Below are 16,469 nucleotides of genomic sequence, written 5' to 3'. Positions count from 1 at the left end.
GTCTGAGCTGAGATGTCACCTTTTGTTATAAAACCTTCAGTTATCTCAAGAAAGTGATTTAAAAGTAGTTCTGGGATTTACATATTAATGAACTGAAACCTGCAACCCACTCTAAAAGATGAAAGACTTAACAGCAACCTAGTTTTGTTCAATATATCATTTTAGTTGCATAACACTAGTGCTAGTGCTTCCAAATAAACCTGTTGGACTATAACCTGCTGTTGTGTGATTTTTAACATGAAAGGACAAAGCATAGTGTGTATCATGTATAAGATACACTTCAGAAACTTACTCAGCCTCCAGTGACACCACATTTCAAACCCATGGCCACTACCATCCAGAAGGCCAAGGACAAAGATGCTTGGGAACACCACAATCACCTGCAAATTTCCCTCAAAGCTACATAGCTTTCTGTCTTCATTGTCATTGAGTCAGTATCATGAATTCCCTTCCTAACAGCATTGCGGCTGTCCCTACATGAACTCTAACTTATTGTGCAAGAAGATAGTTCACCACCAACTTCTCCAATTCAATTTGGGATGGGTAATAAGTGCTGGCCGAGCGAGTGACATCCATATCCTATGGACAGTTTAAAAAAAAGAAGTTTAACTGTGCTAGCTCTTTGCTAGACCAATACAAAACTAATCTCATTGGTTCAATTCCTTATTCACATGTCCTTTGGGAGGTACAATTGTCTGTTGCAAAGCACTGCATACTTTAATTATTGAACAAATAGCTTTATCTGAATCTCTATCTTAATCTATTGCCTCAATTTGATTTTTTTTCATTACTAATTCTTACTTAGAAGAAAGACTGTAGACTTTCTGGAGCCATCCCATTAAAATTTCGTTTTAAAAAAATTCAACAATATAACTTATGCTTTTCATCAGTGGTATCATCCTTGTATAATAATCTGTGCATTCTCTGTGGTGTCAATGCCATTTCTATAAAGGGACATGCTAAGTATAACACAACCATGGTACATCCATTACTTTGAATGTTTATTCTGATATTTTATGACCTAATCTATAAAACACTTCTGTTCTGAAGAAAAGCCATTTCAGACTCAAAACATTAACTCTGTTTTTCTATCCAGAGATGCTGTAAGACTTCCTGAGTTTCTCCAGCATTTGTGTTTGTTCAAGAATTCCAGCAGCAGCACGATTTTGCTTTTACTTTTATAAAACCCCATGTCTACTATTTGTTATACTTCTATGAAGTACTTTGGAACATTTAATGTTAAGCATTCTGTAAAAGAAGTCATTCCGGACTTTCAAATATTGGAAGTTCTCTAATATTCTTTCTCTCTAACGTCCAGCTTTTTTTAAAATCAGAGTTAACATTGTTTGATTCCTCCTTTTCGGAATTTCAGGCATTAGTTTTGTGAGACCTATTATGGTTCTGCTTTCTAAATATGATCATGCTGCTCAACCAACACCTTCAGACTAGCATCTCGAAATGTTTGGATATTTCTGTTGTTCTGTAACCAGGCCTCTTGTTATGTAACTTAATATATTCAGGTAAGTTTATACAAAAGTCCCCTTCAAAAATATTATGTCTTAAGTTCTAATACAAAATTTTAAAGCCTGTCATCCCTTTGTCTGTCTCAACGTTGCAAGATTTCCCAATTTGTATCATCTGTTTCCAACGACAATACAATGCCATGCAAATCAATTAACAGCTGGGACCTTTGTAGTCATTTGGTCTTAATATTTACGTCAATAACATTCCTCCTTTTCCCTTCATTTTATTCCTTTTAATAGGATGCCATTATTCCGTTGCCATCACTGGCAAGTCTGGCATTAAAGACCATCCATAGTTGCTTGAGAAGATGGCGTTTGATGAAAATGATTTGATGCAGCTGAGGTGGCCCACTGTAATTAGCCATATTTCTATGGTCTCCTATATCATACTATGCCTTGCTTGGTCAAACAATCTTTGATCCCATCTCCAATTTATTAGTTAGAAAGTGTTCAAATAAGACATTAAAATAAAGTGAAAACCATATTCAATTTAAGGTTTCTATGACCACATCATTCTCCTTTGGGATTTGTTGCAGTAATTTCCAGATTAAATTTTAAATCCTAGAAAATCAAAATAATTCTGGAAGGTTAGCAATTGTAGATCCACTGAAGTGAAGATAGCAGTGAGCAGTTACAAGACATTCATGTTTGTATGGGACTGGAATCATATACAATAGATCCAAACAAAGTAAGGATGGCAAATATGAAAAGCAAAAGCATAAAAATTGCTCTCAAAATACAAAAAGACAACATAAAAAATTTATTCTAATAAGAACAAAACCCTGAAGTTGAGTGTACTATTTAGTGAATAAGCATCTAGGTTCTGTAGAAATAGTAACCCCACTACCAATATCCTTGGGGTTACCATCAACCAGAAGCTCAACTAGATTAGATTAGATGTGGAAACAGGCCCTTCGGCCCAACAAGTCCACACCAACCCGCCGAAGTGCAACCCACCCATACCCCTACATTTACCCCTTATCTAACACTATGGGCAATTTAGCATGGCCAATTCACCTGACCTGCACATCTTTGGACTGTGGGAGGAAACCGGAGCACCCGGAGGAAACCCACGTAGACACGGGGAGAACGTGCAAACTCCACACAGTCGGTCGCCTGAGGCGGGAATTGAACCCGGGTCTCAGGCACTGTGAGGCAGCAGTGCTAACCACTGACTTCCCATATAGAATCGAACAGCAGGGAAATAGACCCTTTGATCCAACTCATCCAGACCAACCAGACAGTCCACTCTGACCTAGTCCCATTTGCCAGTATTTGGCCCACATTCCTCTCAACCCTTCCTATTCTTATACACATCCAGGTGTCTTTTAAATGTTGTAATTACATTCACCTCCAACACTTCCTCTGGCAGCTTGTTCCATGCATGTACCATCCTCTGCATGAAAAAGCTATCCCTCAGGTCCTTTTTAAATCTTTCCCCTCTCACCTTAAACCTGTACCCTCTAGTTTTCAATTCACCCATCCTAGGAAAAAGACATTGGCTATTCACCCTATCTATGCTGCTTATGATTTTATAAAACTCTATACAGTCACCCTTCAGCCTGTGATGCTCCAAGAAAAAAAAACCCAGCCTATTCAGTCTCTCCCTAAAGCTCAAACTCCTCAGTCCTGGCAACATCCTTGTAAATCTTTTCTGCAGTATCTCAAGGTTAACAACATCCAAATACAGTGGTTACAATAACAGGTCAGAAATGAGGAATACCACAGCAAAAAACTCACCTCCTCGTTCTCCAAAGCTTGACCACCATCTACAAGGCAGAAGTCAGGAGTGTGATGGAATACTCCTCACTTCACCGGATGGGTTCAGCTCTAGCAACACTCAAGAAGGTTGATTTCAACTAGGACAAAGCAGCCTGCTCAATTGGCACCAACTCCACAAGTATTCACTCCCTCCAACATTGATATTCCATAGCAGCAGTATGTACTATCTACAAGATGCACTACAGAAATTCACCAAATCCTTAGATATGATATATGGGAAAACCCCATCACCTGCAAGTTTCCCTCCAAACCACTCACCATCCTAACTTGGAAATATATCACAATTCCCTCATGTGGCTTCATCAGCTTCCAAGATATTCCTTCTTAAGGGCATGCTAGGTCACCTTAAGCATCTGGACTGCAGCACTTAAGAAGGCAATGCATTACCACCTTCTCAAGGACTAGGGATGAGCAATAAATGCTGGTTAGCAGGACACAGCTACTGGAATAGTGGTGCTGGAAGAGCACAGCAGTTCAGGCAGCATCCGAGGAGCAGTAAAATCGACGTTTCGGGCAAAAGCCCTTCATCAGGAATACAGGCAGAGAGTCTGAAGGGTGGAGAGATAAGTGAGAGGAGGGTGGGGGTGGGGAGAAAGTAGCATAGAGTACAATAGGTGAGTGGGGGAGGGGATGAAGGTGATAGGTCGGGGGTGAGGGGGGTGGAGTGGATAGGTGGAAAAGAAAATAGGCAGGTAGGACAGGTCATGGGGACAGTGCTAAGCTGGAAGTTTGGAACTGGGGTGAGGTGGGAGAAGGGGAAATGAGGAAACTGTTAAAGTCCACATTGATGCCTTGGGGTTGAAGTGTTCCGAGGCGGAAGATGAGGCGTTCTTCCTCCAGGCGTCTGCTGGTGAGGGAGCAGCGGTGAAGGAGGCCCAGGACCTCCATGTCCTCGGCAGAGTGGGAAGGAGAGTTGAAATGTTGGACCACAGGGCAGTGTGGATGATTGGTGCGGGTGTCCCTGAGATGTTCCCTAAAGCGCTCTGCTAGGAGGCGTCCAGTCTCCCCAATGTTGAGGAGACCGCATCGGGAGCAATGGATACAATAAATGATATTGGTGGATGTGCAGGTAAAACCTTGATGGATGTGGAAGGCTCCTTTAGGGCCTTGGATTGAGGTGAGGGAGGAGGTGTGGGCGCAGATTTTACAATTCCTGCGGTGGCAGGAGAAAGTGCCAGGATGGGAGGGTGGGTTGAAGGGGGGCATGGACCTGACCAGGTAGTCACGGAGGGAACGGTATTTGCGGAAGGCGGAAAGGGGTGGGGAGGCAAATATATCCCTGGTGGTGGGGTCTGTTTGGAGGTGGCGGAAAAGTCAGAGGATGATTTGGTTTATGAGAAGGTTGGTGGGGTGGAAGTTGAGCAACAGGGCCGTTCTGTCCTTGTTACGGTTGGAGGGGTGGGGTCTGAGGGCGGAGGTGCGGGATGTGGATGAGATGCATTGGAGGGCATCTTTAACCACGTGGGAAGGGAAATGGCGATCTCTAAAGAAGGAGGCCATCTGGTATGGTGGAACTGGTCCTCCTGGGAGCAGATACGGCAGAGGCGGAGGGATTGGGAATACGGGATGGCATTTTTGCAGGAGGTAGGGTGGGAAGAGCTGTAATCCAGGTAGCTGTGGGAGTCAGTGGGTTTGTAAAAAATGACGGTATCAAGTCGGTTGTCATTGATGGAGATGGAGAGGTCCTGGAAGGGGAGGGAGGTGTCAGAGATGGTCCAGGTACATTTAAGGTCAGGGTGGAATGTGTTGGTGAAGTTTATGAATTGCTCAACCTCCACACGAGATGGCGCCAATGCAGTCATCAATATAGTGGAGGAAGAGGTGGGGAGTGGTGCCGGTGTAATTACGGAAGATCGACTGTTCTATGTAGCCAATAAAGAGACAGGCATAGCTGGGGCCCATACAGGTGCCCATGGCTACGCCTTTGGTCTGGAGGAAGTGGGAGGATTCGAAGGCGAAATTGTTAAGGGTGAGGACCAGTTTGGCCAAACGAATGAGAGTGGAGGTGGACATCGGGAGAGGAAGAAACGGAGGGCTTGGAGGCCCTGGTCATGGCGGATGGAGATGTAGAGGGATTGGATATCCACGGTGAAGATGAGGCGTTGGGGGCCGGAGAAACGGAAGTCTTGGAGGAGGTGGAGGCGTGGGTGGTGTCTCAAAAGTATGTGGGGAGTTCCTGGACTGGGGGGATAGGACAGTGTCGAGGTAGGGAAAAATTAGTTCAGTTGGGCAGGAGCATGCTGAGATAATGGGTCGGCCAGAGTGGTCAGGCTTGTGGATCTTGGGAAGGAGGTAGAACCTGGCAGTGCGGGGTTCCCGGAATATGAGGTTGGAAGCTGTGGGTGGGAGAACTCCTGAGCGGATGAGGTTCTGTATGGTCTGGGATATGATGGTTTGGTGATGGGGAGTGGGGTCATGGTCGAGGGGGCAGTAGAAAGAGGTGTTCTCGAGTTGGCGTATGGCTTCAGTGGTGTAGAGGTCAGTGTGCCAGACTACCACTGCGCCCCCTTTATCTGCTGGCTTGATGGTGAGGTCAGGATTGGAGGGCTGCGTGTTGAGGGTGAGAGGTTGGAGTGGGGGAGGGAGGTAGACAGGTTAAGGTCCCGGCGGCAGTTGGAAATGAAGAGGTTGAGGGCGGTAATAGGCCAGCGCGGGGTGTCCAGGTGGATGCAGTGTGTTGGAGGTGGGCGGGAGTTCTGATTGTGAAAGTAATCTCGGAGGCGGAGGAAGAGGAAGAGTTGTTTTTACCTAGGACACAGCTACTTCCCACCGGTAAGAAAAATGTTAATTGTTCTCTCCACAGTTGCCACCACTTTTGCTGAATATCTCCTATCCTTTTTGTTTTTATTTCAGAATTCAATTGATTCGTTCAGGTGGTGCAGTAGAGGAGCTTGAAAAGAGTGGAGACAATGAATATATATACTTGCTAACAAAGAGGACAGATTTGAGAATTTTGCATTTCAGACATCTCATTGAAATTTATTCAATACATGTAGTGCATGACTTGGTGTACCCATTTCTAAAATTTTCTAAACCTTTCCACCCCACCCCAGTATTTTGTTTTCTGCTGCTAATTAGCAACCTCGAAGTAAAAACGGAAAAAAGGTAAATGAACAGGCCTGAATACAAACCATTATACTACAGCGCGATCGACCAATTCAGGGGTGTCCGTTTCTAAAGCGCGAACTTTTAAAACATGAGTTAGCTGTGACGCACGAGAACGGAACCATCGCGTTAACGAAGAGGCGACTCCTTGCGTGATTTCTGCACTTGTTTGGCCCGACGCATGCGTCCCTCGATTCGCAACCACGGCGTCCCAGGCAACGGCTCAGGAGTCCCGCCCCTTCCACGTTCACAACTGCCCAATGGGGCGGTCGGCCTGTTTAATTGACGGGAGCAATGGCCGCAACCCCTCACTGCAAGCCTTCCTCGGTCGTCGGCAGGGGGGGGGGGGAGAAAGGCAGCCAGCAACCAATCAGAATCTCCTACCGTCCGTTCAGCCAATCCAGCCACGGTTTGTTGGATGGTGCGGGAATTTTGAATGTGGGTCGGTTGGTCGTGGCTGCGTTTGTTGTTAAAGCGGTGGCTCTGAACTCGGTAAGTGCGGCCGCTTGTTGTGGATTTGTTCGGGATGCAGATTTAACCGGTCGAATCCCACTTTCGAGACGGAGGCATGACATCGGACCGAGTAACCAAATAAAAATAATGGTGCATTTCTTTCCATTTTTTTACCCTCTCGCCCCACCCCCTGTCTAAATGCTCCTGAAACATGCAACGCTTTGGTCAAGCGGTTATGTGTAATGTTGGTTAAATATCTTGCGAACGTCCTTTTACTACAATAATGTACTCTGTAAAGATAACGCTGTCACTTGAGAATGCTGCAGTCCCTTATCCAGGCGATGCCCAGCCTCAGGGAGTGGGTGGAGGCTGCTGGTTTGTTTGGAACCAGGTGAGGTGATGAAACATCCTGAAGTACCGCCGAGCACATCATTTGATGACTCCGTTTTCTCCTGCATCACCTCCTCTTCCCTGCCTGCGCGCTTCGACCTCGGATCTTGTCCTTCCCTTCTTTCCAATTTAGAGCCTTAGCTTTTTTTTTAGCTGAGTGCTCTGATCCATTAGACATGCCCTTAAGTTTTATGCCCTACATTTGTGGGTTTCATTCTATAAACCGTGGGTGTTGGTAGCGTTCCTTAAGCTTAAAAGCTCGAAGACGTTTGAGAAAGTGCCATGTCAAGGTTTATAGTGTAAAATTAGGGTTCGTGATATGTGTGTGTTTTGGGGGGGTGGGGTAACATTTGCACGAATCACTGATTGGTTGTTCAATCAGAAACAAAGTTCGGTGTAAATAGGCCGGTTTTGGGTTGATAGGATGTGACGATCTCCTGTAGGGATCCGTGTTGGGCCTCAATTATTAACAATGTTTTCTGATTAATGATTAAAAGAGTGAATATGCACTTGCTAAATTTGCTGAGAATACCAAGGTCGATAGGAAACCAACTAGGAGAAAGTGAGGACTGCAGATGCTGGGGATCAGAGCTGAAAAATGTGTTGCTGGAAAAGCGCAGCAGGTCAGGCAGCATCCAGGGAGCAGGAGAATTGATGTTTCGGGCATAAGCCCTTCTTCAGGAATCCTTCTTCAGATTCCTGAAGAAGGGCTTATGTCCGAAACATCGATTCTCCTGCTCCCTGGATGCTGCTTGACCTGCTGCGCTTTTCCAGCAACACATTTTTCAGTGATAGGAAACCAAGTTGTATGTGATGAGAATTTGTTCACTTGGACAGGACAAACAGAAAAGCAATGTATTAAAAGAAGATTGTAGAACTTCGGAGATACAGAAAGTTCTTTTTCTTGTTTCGCGAGCCTTTAAAATATGTGTGTAGGGAGAGCATATGATAGGACGTCAAATGCAAAGTTATTCACAACAGAAATTGCTAGAAAAGACCTGGCAGTATCAGTGGAGATAAATCAAAGTTAACCCTTCAGATCGGGTGACCCTCAACTTCGAAAGTATTGTACATTGCAAGGTGAAAGTAATCTAAGAAGTAGGTGTTTTGCTATAGTTGTGTAGATATGGATGAGATCACATTTCGAATACAGTACTGGGTACCGTTTTGGTTTCCTTTTTATTATTTGAGAAATGGTGCAGTTTGAAGGTTCATATGACTGATACTTTGCAGGGACATAATATTATTCATTATGGCAGTTAGTGAAATCTAAGCAAAAAGTAAAGCTCAGTAATTCTAGAATTAAAAGTCTAATATTGATTGTGAGATCATTGTTAATTGTTGTAAAGATCCAGCTAATGTTTACTAATCTTTTTTAGAGAAGGACAAGTGCCATCCTTACCTGGTCTGGCCTACATGTGACTCCAGACCTACAGCAATGTGGTTGACTTGTAACTGCTCTCTGAAATGGCCAAGCAAGCCATCCCATTATATGAGCTGCTACAAGGTTTCCAAAAATGGAGTGAACTGGCACACCACTATTGATCTAGGCACCAGAAATGACAGCAGCACTCAATCCTGTTAACATTGCAGATTTTCTCCTACCAACGTATGGGAGCTGTCTGGTAGAGTAGTCAAACAATAGCTGAACATAGTCATTCCTTACACACCACAGATGACACCATCCCTATTCCTGTCCCACTGGCAAGACAGACCTAGCAGAAGTGGTGGTACACAGGTATACAATCCGGACTGAGTTGTTTTTGGAGATTTCAGTTGTTGCTGAACCTCTCAAAATCAATTGTCCTCATATCAAATATGGACAATGAAACCTCTTGCTGACTATTACACCAATTCCTCCCAAGCTACTCACCATCCTGACTTGACCATAATCAGATCAGGTGAACTTTTTTTTAAATAGTGGAGCAGGCTGGAGGCACCTATTCATGTATTTATTTGTATATTTGTCCTTCTCTAACCTTAGTCGATTAAACCCTGGTTGATTTGCTTGGGATTTTTCTGACTTTTTGCTGTTTCATTGGCTTTTTAATTTATATTCTTTGGTTTCTGATCTGTGAAGTTATATATAATTCACTTTGCAGATCTTTCATTTTTACATGTTCCACTTCTTGACTTATCTTCCTGATTTCTTTCAAACAATGTTTTTTTTAATGTTTGTAATAAATCATATCTTACAAACCCAAAGTTTCCCATATCTGTCTTGTTTCTGCTTTCAGTGTTGCATTTCTTGTGGCTTATCCAGCAATTGCACTTTTTTTCTACTTTGCGCAGTGGAGCTTCTGAAACCTCATCCTTTTTCCTTCAGCTGAGCTTTTATTTCCTAATGCCATCACCTCAGGCCTGAGTATTCAAATCAATGTCTAACAACGTATTTCACTAATTACCAATATATGCAAATATAATCCTTTCTTTTAAGCAAGGTGAGAGAGAAAAGGAAGAACAACAGATCTATCTGCCTGCCATCAGTAATAGGGAAAATGCAGAAATATATCATAACTTATGTGACATCTGGATACTTTGACTCTGCCCAATCCTACTGTTACTTTTCCTGTGAATTTATGAAAAGAAAATCATGTTTGACAAATCTGTTGGAGTTTTTTGAGGATGCAGCTGGCAGAATAGATAAGCTGGAATCAGTGGCTGTAGTTTGTTTCAATTGGCAGTCGCCTTTCGACAAGGTCCCACACAGGTTAGTGATCAAAATTGGAAGTAAAGGGTTGAGAGCAAGTTCTGTTCTCAAGTTCGTTTACAAATTGATTTGTATGCAAGTTGGAACAGCATGCAGCATGATACAAAATAGCCATTTGTAAATACAGGAAACTTTGCAAGTTGCATCTTTAAAATTACACCCCTGAATAGGATCACATTTGCAGGTATGAGTGTTCTTATGTTGGATTCTCATGAAATTCTTGTGCAGCTCGATGGGGTGGATTCAGTCAGGATGTTTTCCCTGGCTGTAGAGAGGTCTGGAACCACGGGACAAATCCGAATAAGAAGCAGACCATTTTGGGCTTCACTCAAAGGGTCATGAATCTTAGAATTCTCTACTCTAGAGTGCTGTAGAAACTCAATCTGAGGCTATATTCCAGTCAGAAATTAGATATATTTCTATGATGTGGTCTGTCTAAAAAATAAAATTGCTAATGGGATGTTATGTTTTTAAAGTATTGATGAACTTCTAAGTACAGTACTTTTGTGTTTCTCACCTTTTTTTGTTTGCAGTGATGGAGGAGAATATGAATGAGTCAAGGATGCGATTGGCTCGCCTTACAAACCGATTAGCATACCTTCGAACAAAACAGGAGGAAGCAAACAAAACTGAAGAGCTGAAATGTAACTCTGATGTTACAGGTATGGCGTAGTACATTTTTCAATTTTTTGAATTAGTTTATATCCTTAACCCGAAAAGTCTTGAAATGCTAATTGAAATTAATTACTTTTCACAACTCACTCATGTTTTATTATAGATGTTTTAGATTCTTAAAACTAAACCTGGTTAGGTTTGAGGAACTTCCAAAAGTAAGAGGCAGTTTAGGAAGTGAATCAAAAACTTTTTCTTCAGAGTAAAGGGGATGCTTATTTAGGGTGCAAAAAGTATAAGTAGCTTAAAATACTGAATTGACCAAAACATTTTTGCTAGTGTGATTATATCCTCTTTCCCCATATTTTAATTTTTGCTAGGAATGCTTATCTTGTACTTATTCTGCTTTTACAATAGATCACACTGCTACTATCAGGCAAATTATGGCTGATGGAAACTTTCCAGAAGACTGGTTTGTCTACCTTCAAAAAGTGGAAAACTTGGGTGATCCTCAAACTAACGAAACCCTATTGAACAGGCTTATAGACCTCTACAATGACACAGTTGCTGCCCTATCGGTTGAGAAGCATTATACAAATGAATGCTATGCTCGTATCTTGACACGTTTTGCAGAACTTAAAGTGTACGTATCTTTTTATCCTCCTGTTTTACAATAAAAGTATTTGGGTGCAAGTATTTGAGTTTTCTTTGCTACAGAATGCAATTTCTAATATGAACAAATTCAAGTTTGTCCTTTTGAAGAAACATTTCTGGCAAAGAGAGCAGTCCATACACAGAATGATAAAATTGTTTGTTCTTTAATTTGAATTCACATTGAGGTTGAGAGCACTTACATGACATGTTGACTTGTTTTCCATCTAAAGTTTTAGAGTTAAGTTGTATACTTGTATACTAAGGTGTTACATGCCTTCTGTTCAGTGATGCAGGATGTGGTTGCTACTTATGGGGCTGTGGTATAACCTAATATTGTTGAGTGATGCAAGTTAGCTTCTGATTTAAATCTGTTAATCACTGGATTCAATATCACAATCTAGAAACGGAAATAATCTATAAATGACAGTAAACCTTGATGTCTGCCAGCTACTGGTTGTATGTGGCACATAAATGGCACAAATCATGGCAATTGACATTTAGTTTAACTGAATGCATGATTTCATCAGAGAATTAAATGCCAAAGTTATAACATTTTGACATCTGTGTAGTGATCCCTTCAGGAAAGAATACACCTTGTATATATTTTGATATCTCAAAGGTAAGAGAGGGGCAAGAGTGGACATTGGACCACTGGAAGTTGAGGCTGGAGAAGTGGTAATGCGGAACAGAGAAATGGTGGAGGAGCTAAATAGGTACTGTGTATCATTTTTCATAGCGGAATACACCAACGGCGTACTAAAACCTCTGGGGGCAGAAGTGAGAGTAGTGCTCATCACTTGAGGAGAAAGTGCTGGGAAGCTGAAAGCTCAAAGGCAGATAAATATTCCTGGACCAGATGGACTACAACCCAGAATTTAGCAGGAGATAGCTGAAGAGATTATAGAAGCATTGATAATGAACTTTTGGGAATCACTGGTCCTCTTCTAGTCCTCTTGAAATAATGCTAACATTGCATTTGCCTTCCTAACTGCTAAATGAACCTCCATCAAACCTGAAGGGAATCCTGAACTGGGACTCCTAAGTCTCTTTGTGCTCCAGATTTCTGGAAAATGGTGAGAGTAACACTCCTGTTTAAGAAGGGAGGGAGGCAGAAGATGGGAACAATAGGCTGGTTAGCCTGAACTTGGTTGTTGATAAAATTTTAGAGTCCATTATTTAGGATGAGATTGCAGAGTACTTGGAAGTGCATGGTAAAATAGGGTGGAGTCAGTGCAGTTTTGCCAAGGGGAGGCCATACCTTACAAATTTGTTAGAATTCTTTGAGGAGGTAATGAGCAAGTTAGACAAATGAGATCCAGTGGGCATGATATATTTGAATTTCCAGAAGACTGACAAGGTGCTGCACATAAGATAAGAGCCCATGATGTTAGGGACAAGGTAGAAGATTGGCTGACTGGCAGAAGGCAAAAAGGGGGGGATAAAGGGGTCTTTTTCAGGATGTTAGCCAGTGATTAGTGGAATTCCATAGGGGTCAGTGTTGGGACCACACCTTTTCATGTGTATGTTAACGATCTGAATGTAGGAACTGAGGGCATTGTTGCTAATATTGCAGATGACACAAAGATAAGTGGAGTGACAAGTAGCGTTGAGTTAGCAGGAAGGCTATAGAAAGGCTTGGACAGGCTAGGAGAAGAGCAACGATGTGCCAGGTGGAATACAATGTGGAAAAATGTGAGATTATGCACTTTGATAGAAAGAATAGAGGTGTAGACTATTTTCTAAATGGGAAAAGGCTTCAGAAATCTGGAGCACAAAGAGACTTAGGAGTCCCAGTTCAGGATTCCCTTCAGGTTTGATGGAGGTTCATTTGGCAGTTAGGAAGGCAACTGCAATGTTAGCATTATTTCAAGAGGACTAGAATGCTAGAACAGCTGTACCGCAAAGGCTGTAAAGGCTCTAGTTGGACTGCATTTGGAATATTGTGAGCGGCTTTGGGCCCTGTATTTAAGGAAGGACATACTGACACAGGAAGGGCTTTAGAGAATGTTTACAAGAATGATCCCAAAGATGTAGGGCTTATTATGAGGTTATAACTGGGTCTGTACTGTATGGAGTTTCGAATGAAGAAGAGGAGATCTTATTGAAACTTACAGGATCTGTGAAGCCTAGATAGAGTGGATATAGAGAAGATGGTTTCACTAGTAGGCCAGACTAGGATTAGTAAAGGGATGACCCTTTAGAACTGATTGAGGAATTTCTTCAGCCAGCGGGTAGTAACTTGTGGAACTCATTGTTACAAAAGATGATTGAGGCCAAATCATTGAGTATACTTAAGATTGAGATAGATAGATTCTTGATTAGTAAGGGGATCAACGGTTATGGGGCGAAGGGATGAGAAATGGGGTTGAGAAACATATCAGCAATAATTGAATTGCAGAACAGACTCGATGGGCCAAATGACCAAATTCTGCTCCTATAAGTTGTGGTGTTATGGCGTATCTTAGATTTGTAGATGGTTTCAAAAAGCTATTTTGGTAGTTAACTTGGAATATTCTATGTCACTGTTGTATGAGCTTCCTTTTTTAAATATAAAAATGAACAGTTAATGATTTCCTGATTAAGGAATGCTGAATTATCTTGACCTGTCTTTTTCTACATTAGCGATATCATGCTCAATTGTGTGATTATAACTGCTGAACAATTGTATCCAATGGTACAGTGCACTGATAGCTACATTAATAAGAAAATTTAAAATAATCAAAGTTAAAAATTGCACAACACCAAGTTATAGTCCAACAGGTTTAATTGGAAGCACTAGCTTTCAGAGCGCTGCTCCTTCATCAGGTGGTTGTGTCCCAATGAAGGACCGCCTGATGAAGGTGCAGCACTCTGAAAGCTAGTGCTTCCAATTAAACCTGTTGGACGATAACCTGGTGTTGTGCGATTTTTAACTTTGTACACCCCAGTCCAACACTGGCATCTCCAAATCATCAAATAATCAAGTTTGTAAAATGAGTCATACTTGTCGAAGCACCATACATTCATGTACCAGAGCCACTTTTCTGTAAAAGAAACAAAGGAATATTTTCCACTCTTCTGTTTTGAACTACTAGGATTTTGGGGAGCTGAGTGTTTTTCTTTACTTTCTCCATGCCAGTGTCTCAGCCAATCAGCTGAATTGCTAACCAGTTGGTAGAATTTTTGCGATTGTTTAAATTGTTGTCATTTGAAATTGGTTGACCCAATTGAGTGCAAGTTCAAAAACCTTTGGCACCATATCTCCTTGCCACAATATTCAAACTCCTTATGTTTATATCTTTAAGAAGGCTACAATGTGATTCTAATGACTTGTCATCCTCAGTTTTGTAGATGCAGATGAAGCACAGGAGCAATTCAACTTGGCTAGAGTGAACTGCAAGAGATTTGCCTTTGTACACATAGCATGTGCACAATTTGAGCTTAATCGAGGTTTGTATAAGGTGTATTCCAATTTTATTATTGAAATCCTTTAATACAGTGCTGTTCTATATTTGTGGAAAATAAGTATGTTGTTAACTTTGAACAGGATCTGTAAGGAAATGCAGAAACATTCTTCAGAAAGCACTGGATATCAAAGCAAAGCCCATCGAGCTCTTGGAGATTGCTTTTCAAAATTTAAATCAGGGAAATAAGCAGCTCTTATTACCTGAAGATGGAGATCAAGAAAATCTACCTGGTGAGTAAGTACTTAGAAATGGCTGTTTAGGGAGGAGGAATTTGGGAGAGGGAAAGTTTTTTTTTTAAAAAGAAAAGGAACTGAGACATAGTGTAATATAAATAGCTTCTAATTTATATTAAATGTTACACTACATTTTATGAGAGAGAAATAGGAAGTGTTCTGAGCAATTTGTCTGTATAATTATCCACAATTACTTACTAGTAAAAATATTACATTGCTGTTCAATTCAAATCTATAAACACTCGAATTCTAGAATTTTACAAACCTGAGGACAAAATGCCATAGTTATGTAGTTCACAATATCATCTGAAGCTAATAGTACATGAGCTTGGAAACCATGGAGAAAGAAAGAACTTGTGAGACATTGTTTTAGGTTAAAGTGGAAAAACGAAATGTATTTGCATTGGCCTTTGTGTATACATATGTGTGTGTGTCTTTTGATAAAATGGGAACTTGTTGCCTTAAGATTTTTTTATCTTAAACATACCAGGAATTTCAAGCTGGTACCAGTAAGAGTTACCATGAGACGTTGATTGTCATAAAAACCCATCTGATTCACTATCCTTTAGAGAGAGATTTATCACCCTAACCTAGTCTAGTCTAGACTGACCGCACCATGGTTGACTCTTAATTATCTTCAGTTCTGACAATAAATTCCACATTCATTGTAAGAATTCATGCAGTTGTAGGCTAGAAGATTAATTTGTTCTTAAAACTTCTGCATATTGCATATATTTTGGGAAGGTTAAAAATCCTGATAGCTGAGTTAACATGGAATATGGCTCCTTTAGTCCCTCTGACCAAAATATGTAAGCATATTTATATGCTTTTAACTTTATATTTTTCCCTCTTTCGCTAGTGACAATGTGTAAAACAATACCAAGTGTTTTATCAACCGACATTGTTTCATTGAACAAGAACAGAAAAAACAGCGATAGTTCTGAAGAATTCCAAATTGATGCTGTTTCATCTTTCAGGTGAACTAGACTTCCATTTTTGTTTTTAGAAGCGGATTGGAACTTTGGATTTTACATGAAAAGTCCAGTGGGCTTGACGTAACTGTTGAGGTCTTCATCTATTATGGACCAGATCAAACCCCCTCAAAGGAAATAGTTGAAACTTATTTTAAAGGCAATCCCTGCTGTTGTGTTCCTGATGCAATTTGATTGGTCAAACTCCTAGACTTGAAGCAAAACATACTTTATTCATACACTGCAGTTAAAATACAAACAGAAGAAAGAAGGATTGGAATAACTGAGTTCTATTACAAAATATAACAGAATAATAGATGATTTAACTACTAAACAGCAACTATTCCAAAATTTAACATGATAAAACGCCCTTGGCAAAGGCAAATTTAGAAAAAAAAGATTGTTTTTTTTCTTGATGTTAGTTCCTCCTGGACTGGAAAATTACACATGAGACTGAGCGAACTCAAGCATTTTGTTGTAGCAAGGACAGATGTATTGAAGCTTCCTAACCCCAACAGCTATTGAAAGCTAAACTAAAATCCCGATTCTGTGGGAGTTTGGCCCCACCTGTTCAGGTTGCTTCGGTTGTT

The 16,469-nt window shown here is 41.2% G+C and overlaps 1 protein-coding gene across 2 annotated transcripts in view; it reads left to right on the top strand.

Moving 5' to 3' along the window:
- Nucleotides 1-6,774: 6,774 nt before the first annotated feature.
- ttk (ttk protein kinase) overlaps nucleotides 6,775-16,469 on the top strand; it is a 46,659-nt gene continuing 36,964 nt past the window's right edge. Inside the window, exons 1-6 of one of the 2 annotated variants that reach the window (XM_043686959.2) lie at nucleotides 6,775-6,902; nucleotides 10,497-10,625; nucleotides 10,993-11,218; nucleotides 14,552-14,658; nucleotides 14,756-14,905; nucleotides 15,768-15,885. In XM_043686959.2, coding sequence (XP_043542894.2) covers nucleotides 10,499-10,625; nucleotides 10,993-11,218; nucleotides 14,552-14,658; nucleotides 14,756-14,905; nucleotides 15,768-15,885 — 728 coding nt within the window. In that variant the 5' untranslated portion in view covers nucleotides 6,775-6,902; nucleotides 10,497-10,498. Of the gene's footprint in view, nucleotides 7,014-10,496; nucleotides 10,626-10,992; nucleotides 11,219-14,551; nucleotides 14,659-14,755; nucleotides 14,906-15,767; nucleotides 15,886-16,469 lie in introns of both variants that reach the window. The other variant, XM_043686958.2, reaches the window with a different exon arrangement.

The sequence above is a fragment of the Chiloscyllium plagiosum genome, unplaced genomic scaffold (genome assembly GCF_037043375.1).
Source record: "Chiloscyllium plagiosum isolate Xiang-an unplaced genomic scaffold, Cpla_swu_hap1 HiC_scaffold_3, whole genome shotgun sequence".
Lineage (NCBI taxonomy): Eukaryota > Metazoa > Chordata > Chondrichthyes > Orectolobiformes > Hemiscylliidae > Chiloscyllium > Chiloscyllium plagiosum.
This window is presented reverse-complemented; position numbering and strand designations above follow the sequence as displayed.